At 36.9% G+C, this 18,814-nt stretch overlaps 2 protein-coding genes across 6 annotated transcripts; one reads left to right on the top strand and one right to left on the bottom strand.

The window, feature by feature from the left end:
- Positions 1 to 360: 360 nt before the first annotated feature.
- On the top strand, positions 361 to 9,311 carry LOC149013387 (D-cysteine desulfhydrase 1, mitochondrial-like). Of its 5 annotated transcripts, XM_089158788.1 has the most exons (7): positions 361 to 570; positions 710 to 823; positions 1,236 to 1,300; positions 1,401 to 1,592; positions 2,475 to 2,572; positions 5,681 to 5,742; positions 7,017 to 9,311. In XM_089158788.1, exons 4-6 carry the CDS (start codon positions 1,461 to 1,463, stop codon positions 5,706 to 5,708), a joined length of 258 nt encoding a protein of 85 aa, XP_089014914.1. In that variant the 5' UTR covers positions 361 to 570; positions 710 to 823; positions 1,236 to 1,300; positions 1,401 to 1,460; the 3' UTR covers positions 5,709 to 5,742; positions 7,017 to 9,311. The 5 variants fall into 5 exon arrangements, 2 of the variants coding, with proteins under 2 accessions (XP_089014914.1, XP_089014913.1); XM_089158787.1 differs by lacking the exon at positions 7,017 to 9,311 and having other exon boundaries at positions 5,681 to 7,008; XR_016173969.1 differs by lacking the exon at positions 7,017 to 9,311 and having other exon boundaries at positions 1,730 to 7,008.
- Positions 9,312 to 12,109: 2,798 nt separating this feature from the next.
- LOC149013386 (dolichyl-diphosphooligosaccharide--protein glycosyltransferase subunit 4A) lies at positions 12,110 to 17,115 on the bottom strand. The gene is made up of 3 exons (XM_089159827.1): positions 17,026 to 17,115; positions 16,363 to 16,398; positions 12,110 to 12,996 (listed from the first exon to the last, which is right to left on the bottom strand). Exon 3 carries the CDS (start codon positions 12,994 to 12,996, stop codon positions 12,883 to 12,885), a length of 114 nt encoding a protein of 37 aa, XP_089015953.1. The 5' UTR covers positions 16,363 to 16,398; positions 17,026 to 17,115; the 3' UTR covers positions 12,110 to 12,882.
- Between the last annotated feature and the right edge of the window lie 1,699 nt (positions 17,116 to 18,814).

The raw sequence follows: 18,814 nt of genomic DNA, 5'->3' as shown, positions 1-18,814 counted from the left end.
GTCTAACCTATGGAGGTGGATGACTAAGATGAAGATCTGATTACTCTAATGGATTTCAAGATGAGAGAGAATGTCAATATAGAAGGCATAATCTAAGCCTACCTTGTGAATCTCATTCAGGGGTTTAACTTCAGTGCTACGTATTTAATGCACAACACTGAGCTGCAAATTGCCATGATTGAACCGAGTGGTCGAGGTCGCAATTTCGCCCATTCATTTTGCATGTTTTTTCTTTTTTTGGGTTACGGATATGTATGGTTGAAAAAGTAAAAAAAATAACATATGGAACGAGTGCTCGAGATTTCGACCAGTACGGAACGAGTGGCCAAGATTTTGACCTCTACGCAGCTCAGTGCTGCGCACGCACTGAAGCTCTATCCCTCCTTCGGACAACACTCTACCCAGATCTGTTAGCCAAATGCAAAGAAGTCCTGCAGACGAAACTCATCTGCTTTTTATGGAAGGCCAAGGTTCCGACTCAAACTTCGGGCTTCTAGCGAAGAGAGCTTACGGCTCACCCTCATGGAGTCCCATTTCGACCCAGATCTCATGTCATCTCCCTTGGGACATGTAAGCTTCTGTCATCCTATCAGACAATGAAGAATTCGCAGATTGATTTTGATTGGATTCTTTCTCATTCATGAACTTACTGAATCACATATTGTGTGCTTGATGTTATCATGCTAATTATGATTCTGGTTAATGGTAGGGAAAGGGGAATGGTTGTCGACTTATCAGAAATGTAATGCTATTAGGGTCTGAATTGTTGAAAACATGGACAGACAGTGGGAGGGATCTATGCTACTTGAAAAGATCTGCACAGGTAGGAAATAAAGGATAATGGTTCAGAGATTTTTTTTATTACAATAGGAATCAGTGGCAAATTATTTAATTGTTCGGTTGGTTTTGGTATGGGACTGTTGGATTTACCTTACAATAGGTGGAGGAAAATGAGTTCTATTTCCTCCCTCCCCCCAATAAGAAATACTAGTGTGATTTTCATTGAACCGTAATGGAATTTGAGATTACTGAGTTATCCTCAAGCACAATTCTAAAATCTGCATGAGATTATCCATTTGCAAGCATTTATATCTCAACCGTGTAAACATCTTTAAATCTATATCTTGAACTGTTTCAGAAAATGCATTTTGGAATTGCATTTCGTTGACTACATATTCTTTGAACTTTTACTTTCATGCCAAGTGTTGTTTATGATTTGACTCTTTATCCTCCAGCTTCCAACTGCTATCCACATAAGTGATCTTCCTAATTTGCCAAAGAATCAGAAGTCTGGCTGAAGGTACGTGCTTGGATTATCCAAATATATATGGTTTCACTGACAACCCTATGGATTCAGATAGGTCATCTGTATTAATTATTTAGTTTAACTTCTGGAATAGATGTCCAAGGGGATTTACTCAACGGTTGATTCTACCTAACTGGCTTGCAACATATGCAGTATGGCTTTCGGTAGACCATCCTTTTATCTCCTGAACAGAAGGTCTCTTAGATACTGGATTAGTATTCATTATTTTGATTTACTCTGGGTTCTTCATGGTGGTGAAGTTGTGAAGCTGTGTAACTGCCTGCTGGTAAGCAGTGCTCTTCATCCTACAACTAATGTTTTTCCTTGCATCATCATTTTTCTTATTTCCTGATATGACTCCACTTTCACTTCTCCATTATTTTTCCTGCTCTACTTATTTACTTCCCCTGTTCTTTTTCCTAGGTGTCACTTGCAGCCCTATTTGGTTGCACCCATCCTGTCAAGTGCTCTTTTCTCTCTTGAATTCTAGGAGTAAGTTTCCTTTGTAGGAAACTTCGAGCCACAGGTGCTCCGCTCCAATGTTTCCCATTGCTTTTAGCTATAGATGAAAACTAGAGTCTGGTTTCAGTATTATTGCATGGAGCTTGGCTGAAGTTATCCCTGTTATTGGATTAGATGATCTTTCAGGTTTGCAGTTGGGTGCTTCTGTAGGACCTAAGGTTAGAAATTATATTATTTTGTCCCCAGGATCTGTTTTCCCTTCATTTTTTGGGTTCAAGATAATATGAAGGCGTCATTTTCTCTATATAATCAGTTTGAGTTGCTGGGTCCAAAGTGACCCAAAAGTTAAGGTTTTTGAACCTTTAGATCACATTATAATGGAGGAAAGGGGATCAGTATAGATTTTCAGAAAAATCCCGTGTGACATTTTCTTGTAGTGTAACATATCTCAGTGCATTAATTTCATTCTTCCTTTCCCCACTCTCCACTTTTAAATTTTAATGTGTTTTTGTCTCCCATAATTAAGAGAATGGGTTCTGGATGATCATACACTGTTATAATTGAAGAATCCTAGGGGCACAATCCTAAGTCTCCCTAGGAAGAGGAAACCTCTTGGCACTAGGCCTGCTCGATGCTTCCACCATCTCACAGCTTTTGTTCTTGTGGTGTATAACGTGATGCTATATGTTTACTTCTACTTCTACAGGCCACATGTCTGGGCTATGTCTTGAACGTTGCTAAGGAGCTCAAATTTGTTGGCGAATTTGCTTTGGCAACTGGTTTTGTTTTTGACCCAGACTACAGGTGCACTGAAATTCCATTATTACACATCTAATATCTTTACTGTTTTCTGTGGCTGGGTTTTGTTCATGGGATGTTGCCACTCTGGCATACATTCAGGCTTCAGTGCCCAGTAGTGAGCATCATCTGCCTAATCATTGTTAGAGATCTATTAATTGGTAGTAAATGGACAAAAGTGGTTTTTAAGCTAAATATTTTTAAGATTATGTTCTACTATGCTTGTTTTTTCTATTTACTGTTAACGGAGGCCATCTTTTGTTCATTATGGGGGGACTTCTGAGTTTCTTTTAGATGACTTAGACTTTAAAAACAATGACTCGCACAAGAACAATCTTATTTGTGAGGGGATTAACCCACATGCTGTAAAAGTCAGGTGGAGACAAGTGTCTCACCCAAAACAGTTCATGTTTTTGTCACTTTTTCATATCGAAGTTCATGTAATAAGGATTAGATTGCGAATATTGGTATCTTGAAAGTCAACTATACCACTACTGATCCAAATTTGGTGAAAGTTTTCTTCTTGTAGAAAGGAAATATAAACATTAAACTTGAGGAACAAAATCTCATAATCCCGTTTTTCTTACTCAAATTACTTTTTTCTGGATACATAATACTTCAATAGCAAAGGAGAGGAAAAAAGTGGGGGGAAGCAAAGCCCAGCCAAAAGCAAAAGAAAAAACAAAGGGACAACATATGGTCAACCTATATTCGAACACTACATTGACCCCAAAAAAATATGTCAAGAGTATTACAGTGTGAAAACTGGTACATCCTTTCTAACAAAGGTCAAGCTATTACTACTGGTCTACTGCCTCCAAAGGGCAATACAACCTCTTCCATCTTCTTTACTCTGTGGAAGAGAGAGAAACATGGAAGGGGTGAGAAGAAGAAAGGCTGGGAGACAAGAATTTAGAAAAACTGCAAAATCCATGTTTGGATATGCGAAGCCATAAATGCTGTAAACAAAGGGGTTGCCAAACCTTTTTCTTTGTTTTCACTTAATAGAGTTTAATAAACAAAAAAGGATTGTCAGGGAGACCATTTTTCTCTGTTACTTACTGCTTGATATATTTAAACAGATCATCTACCAATTTGGTGAGAGGTTGTTGATCTAAATGTTTTTTCCCCGAAATCTTTTCATTTCTAGATGAGATGATATTTTCATCCCTTAGACCGAATATATTGCTAATAATTTGAACCTGAAATTATGTTCTTCCAGACTTCGTGAAAGAGAATCACTTTTCTGGTGCTTGTAATTTATTTAGCTATCGATAAGAGTAATTCTGCCTTTTGGTGGATATTGTATTTTACTGATACTTAAGCTTTCCTCGTAATTGTACTTTAGCCTTTGTAAAGCAATTAATGTTGTCTAAGGCATGTTTCTCAACTCTGGAGTCGTTCCAACTTTCTAGATTCTGGTGCAAAGAACAAGAGGTTCTTTCAGTTAGAAATCTTTTTCAAGTCTAGACAAACTCTAGTTTTACATAAAAAGATTTGATGATTTAAATAGCGTGCAACTAAATTTTGTTGTATTCTGAAGCCTTTTATAACAATTGTTCTAGCAACATGGGGGTCAACCTGAAAATCATCCAATATACTTGAACCTGGTAAGAGAACCGGCTGGATCTCTCTCACAGAACTTGGCCAGGTAATTTGGAGGGCTGAATGTATTAAAGTGACTATGACAACCCCTCTGCCTCCCACCCATCCAAAAAGAAAAAAAAGAAAAAGAAAACATAATAATGAACATCCAAATACTTAATTTGTTTTGGGGACCATAGTGCTGAATTGATATGGTCATCCAGAATATGTGAGGACTACTCCAATAATTTATGCTTATTTATCTAGATGAAGATTGTACTTCAACTATGTAAGGTAAAGACCACAAAATGAGCTTCTCATTGATTTTCACTAGTCTTTATTTTTAACAGTGACACCTTGCCTATTTGTTGAATTTTATTTTTGTTAAACCCCTAATTACTGAGAGAATCAGTTATCTTTCTTCAAGCAAGTTTTTATTATTCGATTCTTGTGGAAAAGATAAAAAGATATTGTGATTTTCATTCTTTTTGTATTATCCTTACTCCTTACATCTGATTTCATCTTCCTTTTGTTGTTTTCTCTGGTTGGAAGAGGGGGTTATGTTTTCTCTCCCCCTCTTCCTTGTTTCTAATTTCTCCTGTGGCTTCCCAACCCGAGGGCTTGCCCTACTGCTGAAGGCATCAGTACTCAGAACTTCATGTTTGAAATCCCCTGTGATTAAATTGTCAGCCTCCATCTCTCATTGTGAACTTCCAAAAATTCTTTACTTATTTGTGATATATTTAACATCTATAACCACTAGTCCAGTTGATTGGTCTGGGATCCGACTTTTTGACTTGGCAATCTGTTGACCAACTAATGGTTTTCAAAGTCCTTCTGGTCCTTTGGGCATCACAACCCAATGGTTAGCGCACATAACCATGTTCTCCGGCAGTTCATCTGGGTTGAAGAATTACTTAGAAATATTCTCTTCTTAAGAAAAGAATGTAGAATATCTGCAATTTTGTCAATTTTATTTATTTATTTTTATCTCATTTCCTTGACTAGTCAATCAAGTGGACTTTACAGGATTTTGGGGTATTCGATTTTTGTATTTTATTACAGTGGTGAAATACTGATTTCAGCCTGTCTACAATATCAACCTGACCTGGTTTTTTAACTTCAGCTTCTTCCCTTAGTCCATGCACAAGATTGGGAAATTGGTTCTGATTTGAAAATTCTTCAAAAGCTCATTGATCGTTTTCTTTTTCCCATTTCAAAATATTCCATAAAGGTATCTTGGTATGGTCAGCCTATTAGGAGGTTCCAAAATATTAGAATGTGAACAGGTTCTTATATTATATATCTAAGGTACTAATCAGTATGCAGTATATACATACTTTGTGAAGCTTTATCTGTTTGGCTCCCCCAGAATAATCTTGTATCTTAAGATTTACATTGAGTTGGTGCTTTGATCTGCCTGTTTTAAATTGAGAGGGTTCTTTGCGGTCTGTTAAATTTGTTCGCATGTCTTGAATATTTGCTTTTTACTGATACTGTATTTTTGGAATGGGTTACACACTATTTCAGAGGGAAGGCTGCCTATGGAATGCTCTAGGATATGGCAGCAAACCCAGTGTAGTGGGAAGTTGGTAAGGTTCTCTTTGAGCATACAAGTATGGTTTCTTGGACTGTATTATAAAATTGATCAGATGGCATCAACAGTTGGGAATTGGCAGAGACTGGATCTATAGGAAATTGTATTGAGAAAGGATAGGACAGGAAATATGTTTTAGAACCACACCAATCCATCCCAACAGTAACTATTAAGATTGACATAGCATGAAGTACACAAATCAATCAAATGACTGAATTTTTTTTTGGGGTGAAACCAAATGACTGGATTAAGGGGAAAAATTATAATTGAAAGTGCAAGAGCATACATAATTACATATAGATAGATACAATTGTAAATTATTTCTGAACAGACAGATCAATAAAGAACATTGTAGCTACATTTAACCAAAAATCACATGGAAAAGCTCATGAAGAATAGAAAGAATCACTGCTTAAATTGCTGCAACACATTGCCTTCCTTTATGTCTTGTTTGTGGAATCCACTTTCTCTCTTTGATTTTGTCTGTGTGCCTAAGATTGCACAGGATGGTTTTGGTAAGAGAATCTGATCTTCCTCCCTTAATGAATCTGTTCTCCTCCTCTCCATTCTTCCTCATCTTCTTCCTCATCTTCTTCCTCTGTAGTGTACCTAACAAAACTACTGCTCTTGTGACACTGATTTTTTGTTAAGGTTTTTTGACACATAGTAGCCTTAGGGAAATGTAGAAAAGTATAACTCAAAAATTTCATTCTCTCCAAATGTGTCATCTCAGAGAATCCCAAGTGATCAATCCACATGCTTAATGCTTGCCCAGCAGCAGGCAATATCAGTCTTTTCACTCCAAACTCAACAAGCATTTTTTCAATTTCATCCATTAATCTACGGCACATACCTTGTCGAAGATAGTTTGGGCTAGTAGCAATTAGAGGCACTTCTGCAACCTTTTCTCCATGAACTCTAAGAGTAGCCACACAAATCACATCATCTTCTTTTTCCAATAGAATTGTATAAAATCCTTGAAAGTTCAGCCGGTTTAGCTTTGATACCCTGCTGAAAATAACATCTTCGATGAGATCGCTATTTGTAAAAGTCTCATAAATCGGCTCAAAGTTTCCATGCATTATTGAAAGCGCAACATTTAGTTTTGCGTGAAACTCCATCATAGTCTCAGAATTCTTAGAATTCATAGAATTCATATCATGGCTATTGTACTTCAAAATTGTCCAAGATAAGTTATTAACATCAGAATTTTCTATAGGAATTGCTTTCCCTAACATTCTTTGAAGACCCCCAAATATCTTCTTACAGTTGCTGCTGCAGAACCAATTGTCTTCAGGACCAGCATTGAACTGCTTGAATCCCTCTCTCCTCAAGCACCCTACATGGAATTCATGCTTGCACTGATAACAAACTAAACTAGAATTCTCTGCGAATTCTCCCTTTTGATTAAAGTGACTTTTGCCACATATGCTACACGTACAGCATGGACAGAACCAATTTCCATGAGGAAGCTTTTCCAAACCAAGACAGCTCTGATGGAAAGTAGAAGGGCATCGATCGCAGATTATCATTTCACCTCCTTCATGACAGATGGAGCATAAACCATCAATCTTGTCGTTCTTCAACTTGAGCAGTGATGATTTGTCTTCCAAAAAGATACAAAGAGCAGGTTTACTGAAAGTCCCACCGGCATGAACCTCAAAGTCCTTGAGATCAAATTTCTGGTCACAACAACTGCACAAAACATTGCCATCACGGGTTATATTCCCTCTTTTTAATGGAGCATCAGCATCCATGTAATGCACCTCTGCATTCTGAGGTACGACCTTCCACTCTATTAATTGAGAAATACTGGTGATTCCACTGGGATTTGTTTCCTCTTCTTTGCTCACATTCTTCTGTTGTTTAGCGAAAATTGTTTCATTCTGAGTAGACGCTAAAAAAAACTTCTTCCTTCTCTTGTTCTGTTTCTGATCATCCTTTCGTGGTCGACCGCGCTTTTTAATGTTAGAAACTGCTTCGACAGAAGCTGCCATTGTCAACTTCTTTTTCTGCTGAGCATTATCAGGTGGGTACTTTCTCGGTCGACCAGGAGCACGCTTAGTTTCAATGGAAATCGGTTTTGCTGGTTCTTCAGGGACTATGCATTCTAATGGGGGTACGTCTATAGAAATTCCATCGGATTCTTCCTCCTCCGTGCTTGACTCTTCCTTTTCCATTCTGGAATTTTCCTCCTCCGTGCTTGATTCTTCCTTTTCCATTCTGGATTCTTCCTCCTCCGTGCTAGATTCTTCCTTTTCCATGCTGGATTCTTCCTTTTCCACGCTAGATTCTTCTTTCTCTATGGAATATCCTTTCTTCTCTATGCAATATTCACAGGCTAACTTAAGAGTGTTGAAGATCTTACCTCCTGGTGCAATATAGCGCAATTCACGACCAGCGGATCTCTTTCGAATGTACTTGAAATCCCAACCAAGATAAGCCAGATGCTTCTTGGCACGCATAGATAAGTCTCCTTTGTTCTTGATTGTCGATGATCTCTTGGATCCAAACTGGTACCATGTCACTAAAGCCTCAGGACAGCACGCGGGTTCAACATGAAGATCTCCGTCGTATGGTAATCGAGTCATGTTTGATCTGTTTGCAGCAGCGATTGAATCCTTCTGGAAATTGAAGCACCGGGAGTGGAAATTTGAGTTGAAGCGAAGAGTGGAAGTTGAGTTCGAGTTGGACTGTGGGAAGTGTGGAAGTTTGAAGAGCAAGCTAACGTGGTTATGAGTATGTCAATCTGGACCGTCCGTTGCTTCCACCCGTACACCACTTCAGCCGAGATTCGCTAACAAACTCTCCTTTTTGGGGACTTCTGACGTATACTTGAAAATTGAGTTTCTAATTTTGAAATAGTTAAGGAGAATTTAGAAAGATCCTCAATTTCATAACGCCGTCTGCTAGCCGTAAGATTATTTTGAATTTGATCACCAGAAGTGAGTTACCTTCCTTTTGTTTTTGAATTTGCTTGAAACCCTAAAACCCACCAAAAATGGATAGAAATCCAAACGGTTAATTAGGGTTGATTAATTATGATTTTGATTGGGATAATTAATGACGTCCTTTGTAGTTTAGCTTAATAAACCCTGTAACTTTTGAAATTACTGATTTTTTTTATTTATTATTATTTGGAATTGATAATTTTCTAACCTATTTTAAGATCCAAAGTAAAATTTTGACAAAAAAAAAAAAAAGAGTCAAAGTAAAATAGGATAGAAAATCGAATAAAAAAAGAAAATTTCTTTAAATTAAAATGGAGAAAAATTAGATTATAGAATAAATAAGAAATAGCACTTTGCCCTTGCCCGGAAACTTAAGCCTACCGTATATAGTTTTTAGCAAAGCATTCCGCAATACAAAGCATTGGTTAGTATTGTGGGTATAGAGAGACCGACGAAGAAAGCATTGCCACCAAAGAAGGCTGAAGTGAGTGTGAAACATACTTCGGCGAATGTTCAAAAGACTGTCCTCTTGCTAGGAGTTGTTTTCCGCACGCTTTTGCTCTGTCTAGTTATTTCAATCAATACTAATTTAGAACAAATAAATAATTTTATATTAAGGGGTGAGACTATTACATATGTTATTGAGATTTTGTACTTTACCTATGTTTTCTTTACGAAGAGGGGTTGGTCGGTTTTTTTTTTTTTGGTATCTGAGGTTCATCCAGGCCAGCTTGCGGGCACCTTGATTACATCCTCAAGGGGATACTTGTCATCTGCAAGAGTCGACCCATGACCTCACCACTGAGAAGTATGGATCTTACCACTCTACCAACCCTGCATTGACGAGGGGTTGGTCGTTACCGATGTTAATAATGTCACATGAGTCTGTCATGTGAGCCCTATCATGTAAGCCCTAATGTTATAAATACATGATACAAAACAAATTGATGGTAAAAGATAAAATTAATGGTGAGTGGTGACATGTTAGTTAACATGACATCTTTGCAGCCCTGATCAGAAAAAAACAAATTGATGGTAAAAGATACCTTCTCGACAAAGAAGAAGGAAAAAGAAAAAAAAAAGAAAAGAAAAAAGAAAAGAAAACGAAAGATATTTTGTGAACTTATTCTTATATAATAATTATATAATATTTACCAAATAAAATTGAAACATATTTATTAATAAGATTGGGCAGGTTTCAGGATGGTCTCAACCCTAACGTAGGGTGCCTTTTTACCCCAATTGCAGTTAGGGTAGAAAATTCAGCACACACCCAATTAATTCAAGGCAGGGTAGGCCAAGATGTAGTTAAGTCATTACGACCATTAGTTAGAAACATATGCACAATCACAAAGAAGAATATAAGCAAAATGTTTTTGCAACAAAAATTTATCATGGTTCAGCAAAATTTGCTTACATCCCACCCAAGAAAAAAAAAGATTTCACAAATTCTTAGGACCACAATTATGTTGGAAAAATCCGACACACCCTATTAACTCAAGACAGGGTAGGCCAAGAGGGGTTCAAGCCATTAGGACCACAATTGTCTTGCGAATGGATGCACAACCATGAAGATGAATACAAGCAAAATACACTTGCAATAGCAAAGAATTTATCATGTTTTTTAAAAAAATCTGCCTACGTCAACCCAAGAGAAGAAAAAATTCCACTATTTTCCGAATGCTTTTCCACATCATTCTTCACCCTACAAAGTATTGTTTTTTTGCTTGACTTTTAGATATCCTAATATTTATAGGAAATCCAATGCTCTAGTCCCCATATAATTAGAACTCTAATCTTGGTACAAACAACGAACCCAAACCCAAGACGTGTTCAAATTACAATTACAACAAGTTCTTGTAGAATACTAAGATACGCTAAAGTCAACAAATTGCATCCCAATTTCTTGGGAGAGGGCTGGATAAAGGTGGTGGCACGATGCAACCATTAAGAGAAGAATGTATTTAACACGAAATTACTCTACCCAACACTTTAATTATGTGCTTGAAAAAGAAAAAGATAAATCAATATATGATATCTAAAAATAAGTTGTGAAAGTCAAACTAATCAATTTTAGAAATAAAAATCATCCTTTGAAATTGGATAGGAAATCATCATAAATAAGGGCCTTAATGACTAATAATAGTCATTTTGTATCATAGAGGGGGAAAAAGCCAATTGCTATCAACTATACTGGTTTGGTGAAATGATTATTTTGCTTTAAATTATTTTTGGTAAACTTGCCTTAAGAATTGATGTCTGATTAATGACATGGCAAATTTAAGGCTTTCCTTGGTATACTTCAAATTTGTGATTAATAGAGCTATAAATATAAATAGATGCATTTGGTTTCTTATTTTTTATTAAAATAAATCAATTTAAATATAAAAATTTATAAAAATATTAAAGGTTGTTTGGTTACATAAATCCAGAGATTTTAAATCTCTAAATTCATAATCAAATTAGATAATGTGAAAATTGCAGCCCAGGATTGAAACTCTTTTGGAAAAAACAAGGGCCAATTCGTGTGATTGCCCCGTTTGGTTGTGAAAATTCATGGATTTATGAAATCTAGAGATTCATATTTTTACATTAAAATGTAAGTCTGTAGATTTATGGAAATAAAGTGAAAACCAAAGATTTCACCCCATATTATAAAAGCGTTGCGCATTCACAAAAATCATGTTTACCAAATAATTTTTCAGGAGGAATCCACATTTTTTTTTTTTGGAAACTAAGGTTCATCCGGGCCAGCTTGCGCGCACTTTGTTTACATCCTCGGGGGGAGACTCTCTCTGCAAAGATCGAACCCATGACCTCTCCGCTGAGAAGTATGGATCTCTACCACTCTACCAATCCTGCATTGGCGAATCCACATATTTCATTCCACAAATTCGTAAATTTTATAAATTATGACTCCATAGATTTGAAAACTCTAGATATTTGAAATCTTTTGACTCGTCTAACCAAAGAGGCCCTACAATAATTTATAAAGTATCACCATAAATTGTTAATTTTTGTTTATATGAGTACCTATTATTAATGAACATGTGCATAATTACTATTTAAATAAGAATAAAAAGATAAAATTACAGAAAATTAGAACAAAACCCTGTTTTTCCCTCTGAACTTTCCCATTACTTTGACTTCCACTTTAACATATTTTAAGAATATTAAAAACGGCCCAAACCAATAAAAGCAAGCCAAAATAAAAACTAAAGCAAACATCTCTTTCACAAGTAAACGGAAAACCAAACTGATAATACATGATATACAAAATCTATTTTTTATTATATAATATATTATGTTTAGTAGTAACCAAATAAAATTTTGCTCATAATTGATTAATCATAAAAAAAGTCATAAACATAAACACAAACTATTGCCAAAAGAGCCTAAATTATTTGATTGCTTAAGAATTTGAATGCTGGAACCATTAAGAAGCAAAACGAGACAACTTCTATATCGAATGAGACTAGATCTGGTTTTCCATCGGTAAAGGAAAGGTTTTGAGATTTACCCCCCAAAAAAAAGAAAAAAAAAAAGAAAGAGAGAACGCCCACTTGGGCTAAACCAGTAAAGATCTTTAATCTTTCTTTCATCCCCATCGATGGTACAAGATCAACTTTAATGTGTAATATCATGAACGAGGATCTGGGTTCTTGATCATGTACAATAAGGAGCAAAAGGAGAAATAGAAGATAATCAAATCTTGAAATGCTGGCGAAGGAAAACATGTATCATCATTGTCCTCTAAAGTTCAGTCATGGAGAAAGGTAATAACTAATAACAAAAGGAGAATGAAGATAACCATCAAGATGGTTAGATTATGCAGGTGATCCTGTCAACCATGCAGACTGTACCAAAGCCATGTAAATATGTTTGGGAAGGGAAGGTATAACAGCATTACCCCCCGCATCACAGGAAAGGGCTGTTACCAATTCCAAATTTTACACCTGCAAGAAACAGTTTACACCGAGGCTCGTCCACTCCTAGTTTCATCATCAATCTAAACATTCACCCAACCACAGCATTAATAATCAGGATGCAAGAGTTTAAGGAACTTAACTATTTCAAATTGTGTCTAATTTGCTATATGGTTCAGTCACAAAACTTGACATTACAATATGCCACCCAAGGTGAACTTAATAGTGAAAATCTCTATGGAAACATGAGCTCAGTTCTCAGTTCCCCTCATATTTTGGATCAGCCATCACGTAATGGTAAGCAATTACTAGAACAAATATAAAAACGCCAAGAAAATTGGCAAAAAATCCAAGGTCTTGGTCATCAATCATCTGCAACAAACATACAAGAACCATATATTAGTTAAAAAAGCTGCTCAAAATTCTAAAATGAGTATTCATCATACCTCAATAGCAGAGAGAAGAAACAAGAAGAGAGAAAACATTACAAAGGACACTAAAAGCAAAAGGAAACCTAATATTGAAGTCCATCTATTTGTATTTGCATTTAAATTAGATCACGACAGGAAGAAATGAATATGAGCCACTACTAAACAGTTGTCCATTTACAAACTCCACACAAACGCCCACCCCTGGGCATGCACGGAGGGAAGACCCAAAAACAAATATCAGGTTGGAAACAACAAAGACAAACAGTATGAGCTCTTGGTGATATTTTACTGGATTTGATGGCAAAATAACAACTATTGATAGAATAAAATATTGTGGAAAAACAAACCCCACATTGACACACCATATCACAAAATATGCACTACCTAAGCGTACACAGGAGACAAAGTAAACCAAAATCCACACAGCCATATGATACCTAACAGTCAACAGACCCCCAGGGAGGGGGGTTGTGAAGCAAAGAGGAGGGACTATAGGAGTGGTTGACGGTCAAGATGAAGACTAGAGACAGGAGACACGACTAGTTTGATGGACCTTATTTTATTAGTGAATTTTCATGAACCATTTGGCTACCATTCAAAAGAAAATGCACTGATTATTGTAAACTATATGGTCAGCCATGTAATGGAGGGTACAAGTGTTGACTAATTTAAAGGAATGCAGTATAGCAATCAGTTGAATGATTTGTGGAAAAAGTTTCCAGCATCACGGCCTTGTTAATTAAGCATACTTCTGCATGCTCCAATTAAGGCAACTGTTTAACTTATTGCGGTCCTGAGATTATGTTTCTTTGCAGCATTAATAGCCTTCTTCAGCCCTGCCAACTGCCCACAAGTTTCTCCCAACAAATAGTGATTTCAGCAAACTCACACCCAAAGAAGGAAGGGGGGGGAAACAGAAAAAGAAAAAAAGACAACAACAACAACAACAACTAAGCAACGAGAGAACCCCAAATATCTTAGTTAAAACTTGAAAAATATCCAATCAACTAGTATTTCAAAGTGGGAATCCCTTGTATTTCAACTTGCAAAGAACTGAAGACTAACTCAAAAGCAGCACTTACAGAAAGAATACCATTTCACGGTCCACAGCTGACAATAAAACAGAGCAGTAAATTCAATTTTGCAGAGAATAAGGGCTGGGTATTACTATCTGAACCTACTAAATAGGCTTGAAAAGGACCCCAGGCGACTCCAAAGAACCAGGATCAGGCTCCAACAAGTTTCAGCAGGAGGAGAAATAATTAAGGGTTTCCAGACCTGGTAGTAGTACTGTCCAGCCTGAGATTTCCATTTATTTAGTGTTAACTGCCCCAAACTTCATCTGCAGCTACATCTATTAAATGTATTATGGTTCATCACTGTGATATTCAAATAGTATTCCTTGCTCTGGAATACTCTATCATTGCCAAGGTTGCTCTCAAACCAAGGATCTCCAGTACCAAGTTAGATAATTGAAATAATGGAAGTAAAGATGAGAAGAGAAAAAGTAGGAAGGTAGGAAGAAAAATTGCAGTGACCGATTCAAACTCCCTATTTTACTTGTCATTAAATTAAAATAGTGGTGAGAAACTGCATGACTGCCCTTATGCTAACAGAACATTACACATTCATATAAGTGCGTATTCCTGTACTCTCTACCATTCTACCCTCAGAATACATATCTCTAACAGTCCATTCCACAGGGAAAGTTGCTGGAGAGATTGGGATTAACCATATAGGCTAAAAAATTACCAAAATCTAGAATACAAATCACTTGTGGAAAGAGGAGAAAAGGGAACCTGTTGCAGTTTGGAGGGACAATCATTGCTCTTTTTTTAGTACAATCATGATAATTATGTCATTCAATCACTACTTGGTATTCTTACCTGAAGAATTTTTCCAAGATTGGTCATTGAACCAGACTTTCTTCAAAGATTTCTTATCTTCTCGGTCGCATTCTCTACCATTTGTGTGCTAACCGAAGACCAAGCATCAAGTCCAAACTCATTAAACAGAATTAGAGCTTGATTCAAGAAACTAATGAATGAATCACCTAGCTTTGGGGATATTATTAATGGCCCTTCCCCTGAGGATATGATTGCTGAGAATAAGTTACAGAATTGGTCTTATATTCAAACAACTACTATGGCTGTTGCATGTTTTCACTCCACTCAACTGAAGGGGTGGAGGTGGGGCTATTTTTTGATCCATTCAGGATGTCTCTATATGCAGCAGGTTGAGGACTTGGGCTTTGACACCCTCCTTGAAGCAGTGTTAGATGGGCTAATGCTTGCTTTGCAACAGGAGTTTGTGAAGGGTGTGGATCAGCAGACTATCTGAACTAACAGCAAGGAGTTGCCTCGCTTGCTCCCTTTGCCGAGGGGACAAATCTGGCCTTTGATGTTGACCCCGCTTTTGGTTAATGTAAATATTACTGCTTGTACTAAGCAACCGCTGCATTATGGTCTAAAAAACTGTTGTATTGGGTGATGTTAAACCTTCCCAGGTTGCTGGGTGTCCTGTGTCGAACACACTGTAAATATGGTCTACTAGTAACACAATCTTCTTGTTTATCCAACCACACCCCCCCCCCCCAAAAAAAAAAAAAAAAAAAAAAAAAAAAAGAAAGAAGAAGAATGCTGCCCTTGGTTTAATCAGCCATACTGAAACTATGGGTCATCAGTCAGTTTTCATTTAATATCAACTTAGCCCCCTGACGAACACATCCAATACATCAGAAGGGATGTAAATCTTCTCTAGAACATCATGGCCAAGCACTGTTACTTGCATCAGCTACTGTGCACAATACACAATCCTAGTTAGGAGCGCTTCTTCTTCAATTAGCATATGGTTAAGTGGAATTCGCTATTTGCCTGAACCCTTGAAGTTATCTACTCAACAACTAACAGTTGAAATGGCGTGTAGCCAGTTCCCTTTGTTAACTTAGGGCAACCATGGTTTCAACAATAAGTATCTAATTTGCATGGATCTACACACTGTGAGTACCCTTGCAAATAGCAAACTTAAGATCCTTCATATAACTGGTAACCGATAACCCCACTCCCCTCCAGAGAGGAAAATAAATAAACAAAACCAAACGAAAATATTAAAAACAGATCACATAAACTATTCATTTACCATAATTCACTCCACAAAACGGTAAAGGAAACTCTAAATCAAGCATCCAGAAGGTTATAACTCTCAATTTAGAAGCAAACTTCATACAAAATTTATGACACAACATTTACATCCCAAAAAAATCAGATAAAATAAGAAAGCCCGGTGTTTGACATATATTGGCACTCACATTGTAGTATTATAAATCCTCCTGATTGTGCTGTTCCTGCAAAAAAGTTGAGAACCGCACGTAACCAATCAGGCACCCATCTCTATACAACATCCAACAGTTTGCACAAAAATCATAGTTTTTTCACCCTACTAATGTTAAAAAGTCTGACTCTGATCTCAGAAAGGAAAAACTAAAATCATTCTAAATCAAAATATAAAAATTGTCCATTTCACAGATCAGAAACAAATCGGATTGTAAAATTTCTCGAGGCGTGTACCCCAGAACAATGTTCTATCCACTCGCACAAAGCAACACCCTTCCGAGTACATATCATTGCGAAACCAGAAAAGAAAAGAGCCGCATCCATAACAACGTCAACTTCAGTCAACAGAGGCATTGTATAAGAAAAAGCAGGCACAGATTCTAGTACTTAAAAGCCAGGGCGCGAGGGAGAGAAAGAGATATAGAGAAACATTCATACTTAATCAATTCAGATAGAGGTTTACGGAACAACGTACGAAATATACCAGATCTCCTTCCATCACCCGAGTATCTTAGCGATAACAGTCAAAAATCTAAATTCTATACATTCTAAAATAAAGAATCAACAGAGAAAGCAAGTGAGAGATCAGGGGTTGAAGATAAAAGCCCCAGAGATAATTGGGAGAGAAATAACCATACCCTCAAGCTTCGTTGCTGCTGCGATCTCGCTCGGGCACCCTTCGACAGTCTACACACGAGTTGGGCTTTGGGGGAATTAGAGAAATTATCACCTCTTCAGCATGGTGTGGGGAATGACTAATGACCATTTTACCCTCTTTTGGACCACACGGGCTATCAATGGTTGGGTTTAATAGACCAGCCGGTTCAGACTTGTTTAAATTAGCTCATTATGTAAGGGCCAAAACTGAATTCATCCACCCCCCCATCTCCATGCTTCTCAGATAGTTATTGAAAAAAAAAAAAAAATTATAATTAAAAAAAAAAAAAAAGTTTGAGAATTTAAGGTTGTAAGTTTGAGCCTGATAGGACATACTAATGTTAAGGTCCTACGCTGAGCTTGATCCGAAAGAGTCCAACCCTACTTTGCCCTTTTGCTCTTTTTTCTTCTTCACAACTTGATCAATCAATGCGTCTATCTTGCTAAGCTTTAGTAAAGGATACTCAAAGTTAAATAGGTCTGAAGAGGGCAAGCCAACCTCTTGCAACCTTATTTCAATGTCTCATTAAGACAAAAATTATCATCCTATTAAGGATCATATGATCAACATGCCCACCAAATTTCAATTTCATACATCAAAACCATGTCTATACTACCCATAGATTTCTTTTTGGTTAGTTAACAGTAGACTTTTTAAGGGCCTGTTTGGTTACATGAATCTAGAGATTTGAAATCTCTGGATTCATGAATCGGAGATTATCCCGTTTGGTTGTAAAATCTCTAGTCATGTTCTAGATTCCCTTTTACACTAAAACGGGATCGAGATTTTGGGTGGGGCCGATTTCAAAAGCTTCTTGCACTTCCAAATCTGTCGATCAAATAGTTTTTAGGATGATCCTGATTCATTCCCACCCCTTTTTTATTTTGCTCCATAGTTTGGTCTATTTTGAATCTCTGTTTTGATCTCCAGGTAACAAACTTCCTAAAGTTATAGTCTAATTAGTTTAAAAAACAGAGTTTTCTTGGAGTTCCATCCAAGCTTTAATGATTTCTTCATAGTTAAAATTTCCCTCATCTATTATCTTATAGACAAATTGGGTTTAAACTGTATAATACATGCAAGTAGAGTTTTTATTTTTTGCATAATCATGGAAGTATAGTTTTTGTTTCCATCATCAAATTAGGTATAGTTTTTATCAGGTCCATTTCCCTCTGGATGAAAGACATGTGTCCATTAGTGACATCCAAATGTTCATTTTAAATTAAATAGACTTGATAAATTGTGAAGAGACGACGTTTCCTCGATTATACTGTCTATAGAAAATAGAAAACTATTACTGTTGTGTTAGAAACACATCCATTCAAATACACTTTTTTTTTTTGTTGTCAACCCCGGTTTATAAACCGGTGTTCCACCCACATCGCACACCTGGCTATGGTGGGTGAGTTTCTTAGCGGAAATTTTTTGCATCCACAAGGATTCGATACCAGAACATTGCTTAAACGAACCAAGCTACTTACCACTTGGACCAACCTCCGTTTCTTTTATGGTTTCAGTATTCCACTGAATTTCAAAACCATGGATCCTACCCATGCTTGTGTTCTATGCTCGACGGACCCACAGCCTTCAGTACAAAGTCACACGCAAAGGTGGATGGTTTCTGGAATTCAGGTGCACGGGACAAATCTCAGAAGATTGGTGCTTCGAGGGTAAGTTTGGGTTTTCCCACGAATGGTCTTCTTGGGTTCTTGGTCAGTGAGTTGTATATTTACCGAGACACCCCCATAAGGAGACGCGTTCGAATCACA

This window comes from Hakea prostrata, chromosome 6, assembly GCF_041222555.1.
Source record: "Hakea prostrata isolate BN-2017 chromosome 6, UWA_Hpros_2, whole genome shotgun sequence".
Classification (NCBI taxonomy): Eukaryota; Viridiplantae; Streptophyta; class Magnoliopsida; order Proteales; family Proteaceae; genus Hakea; species Hakea prostrata.
The sequence above is the reverse complement of the archived record's forward strand: the minus strand, read 5'-3'. Positions and strand labels throughout refer to the sequence as shown.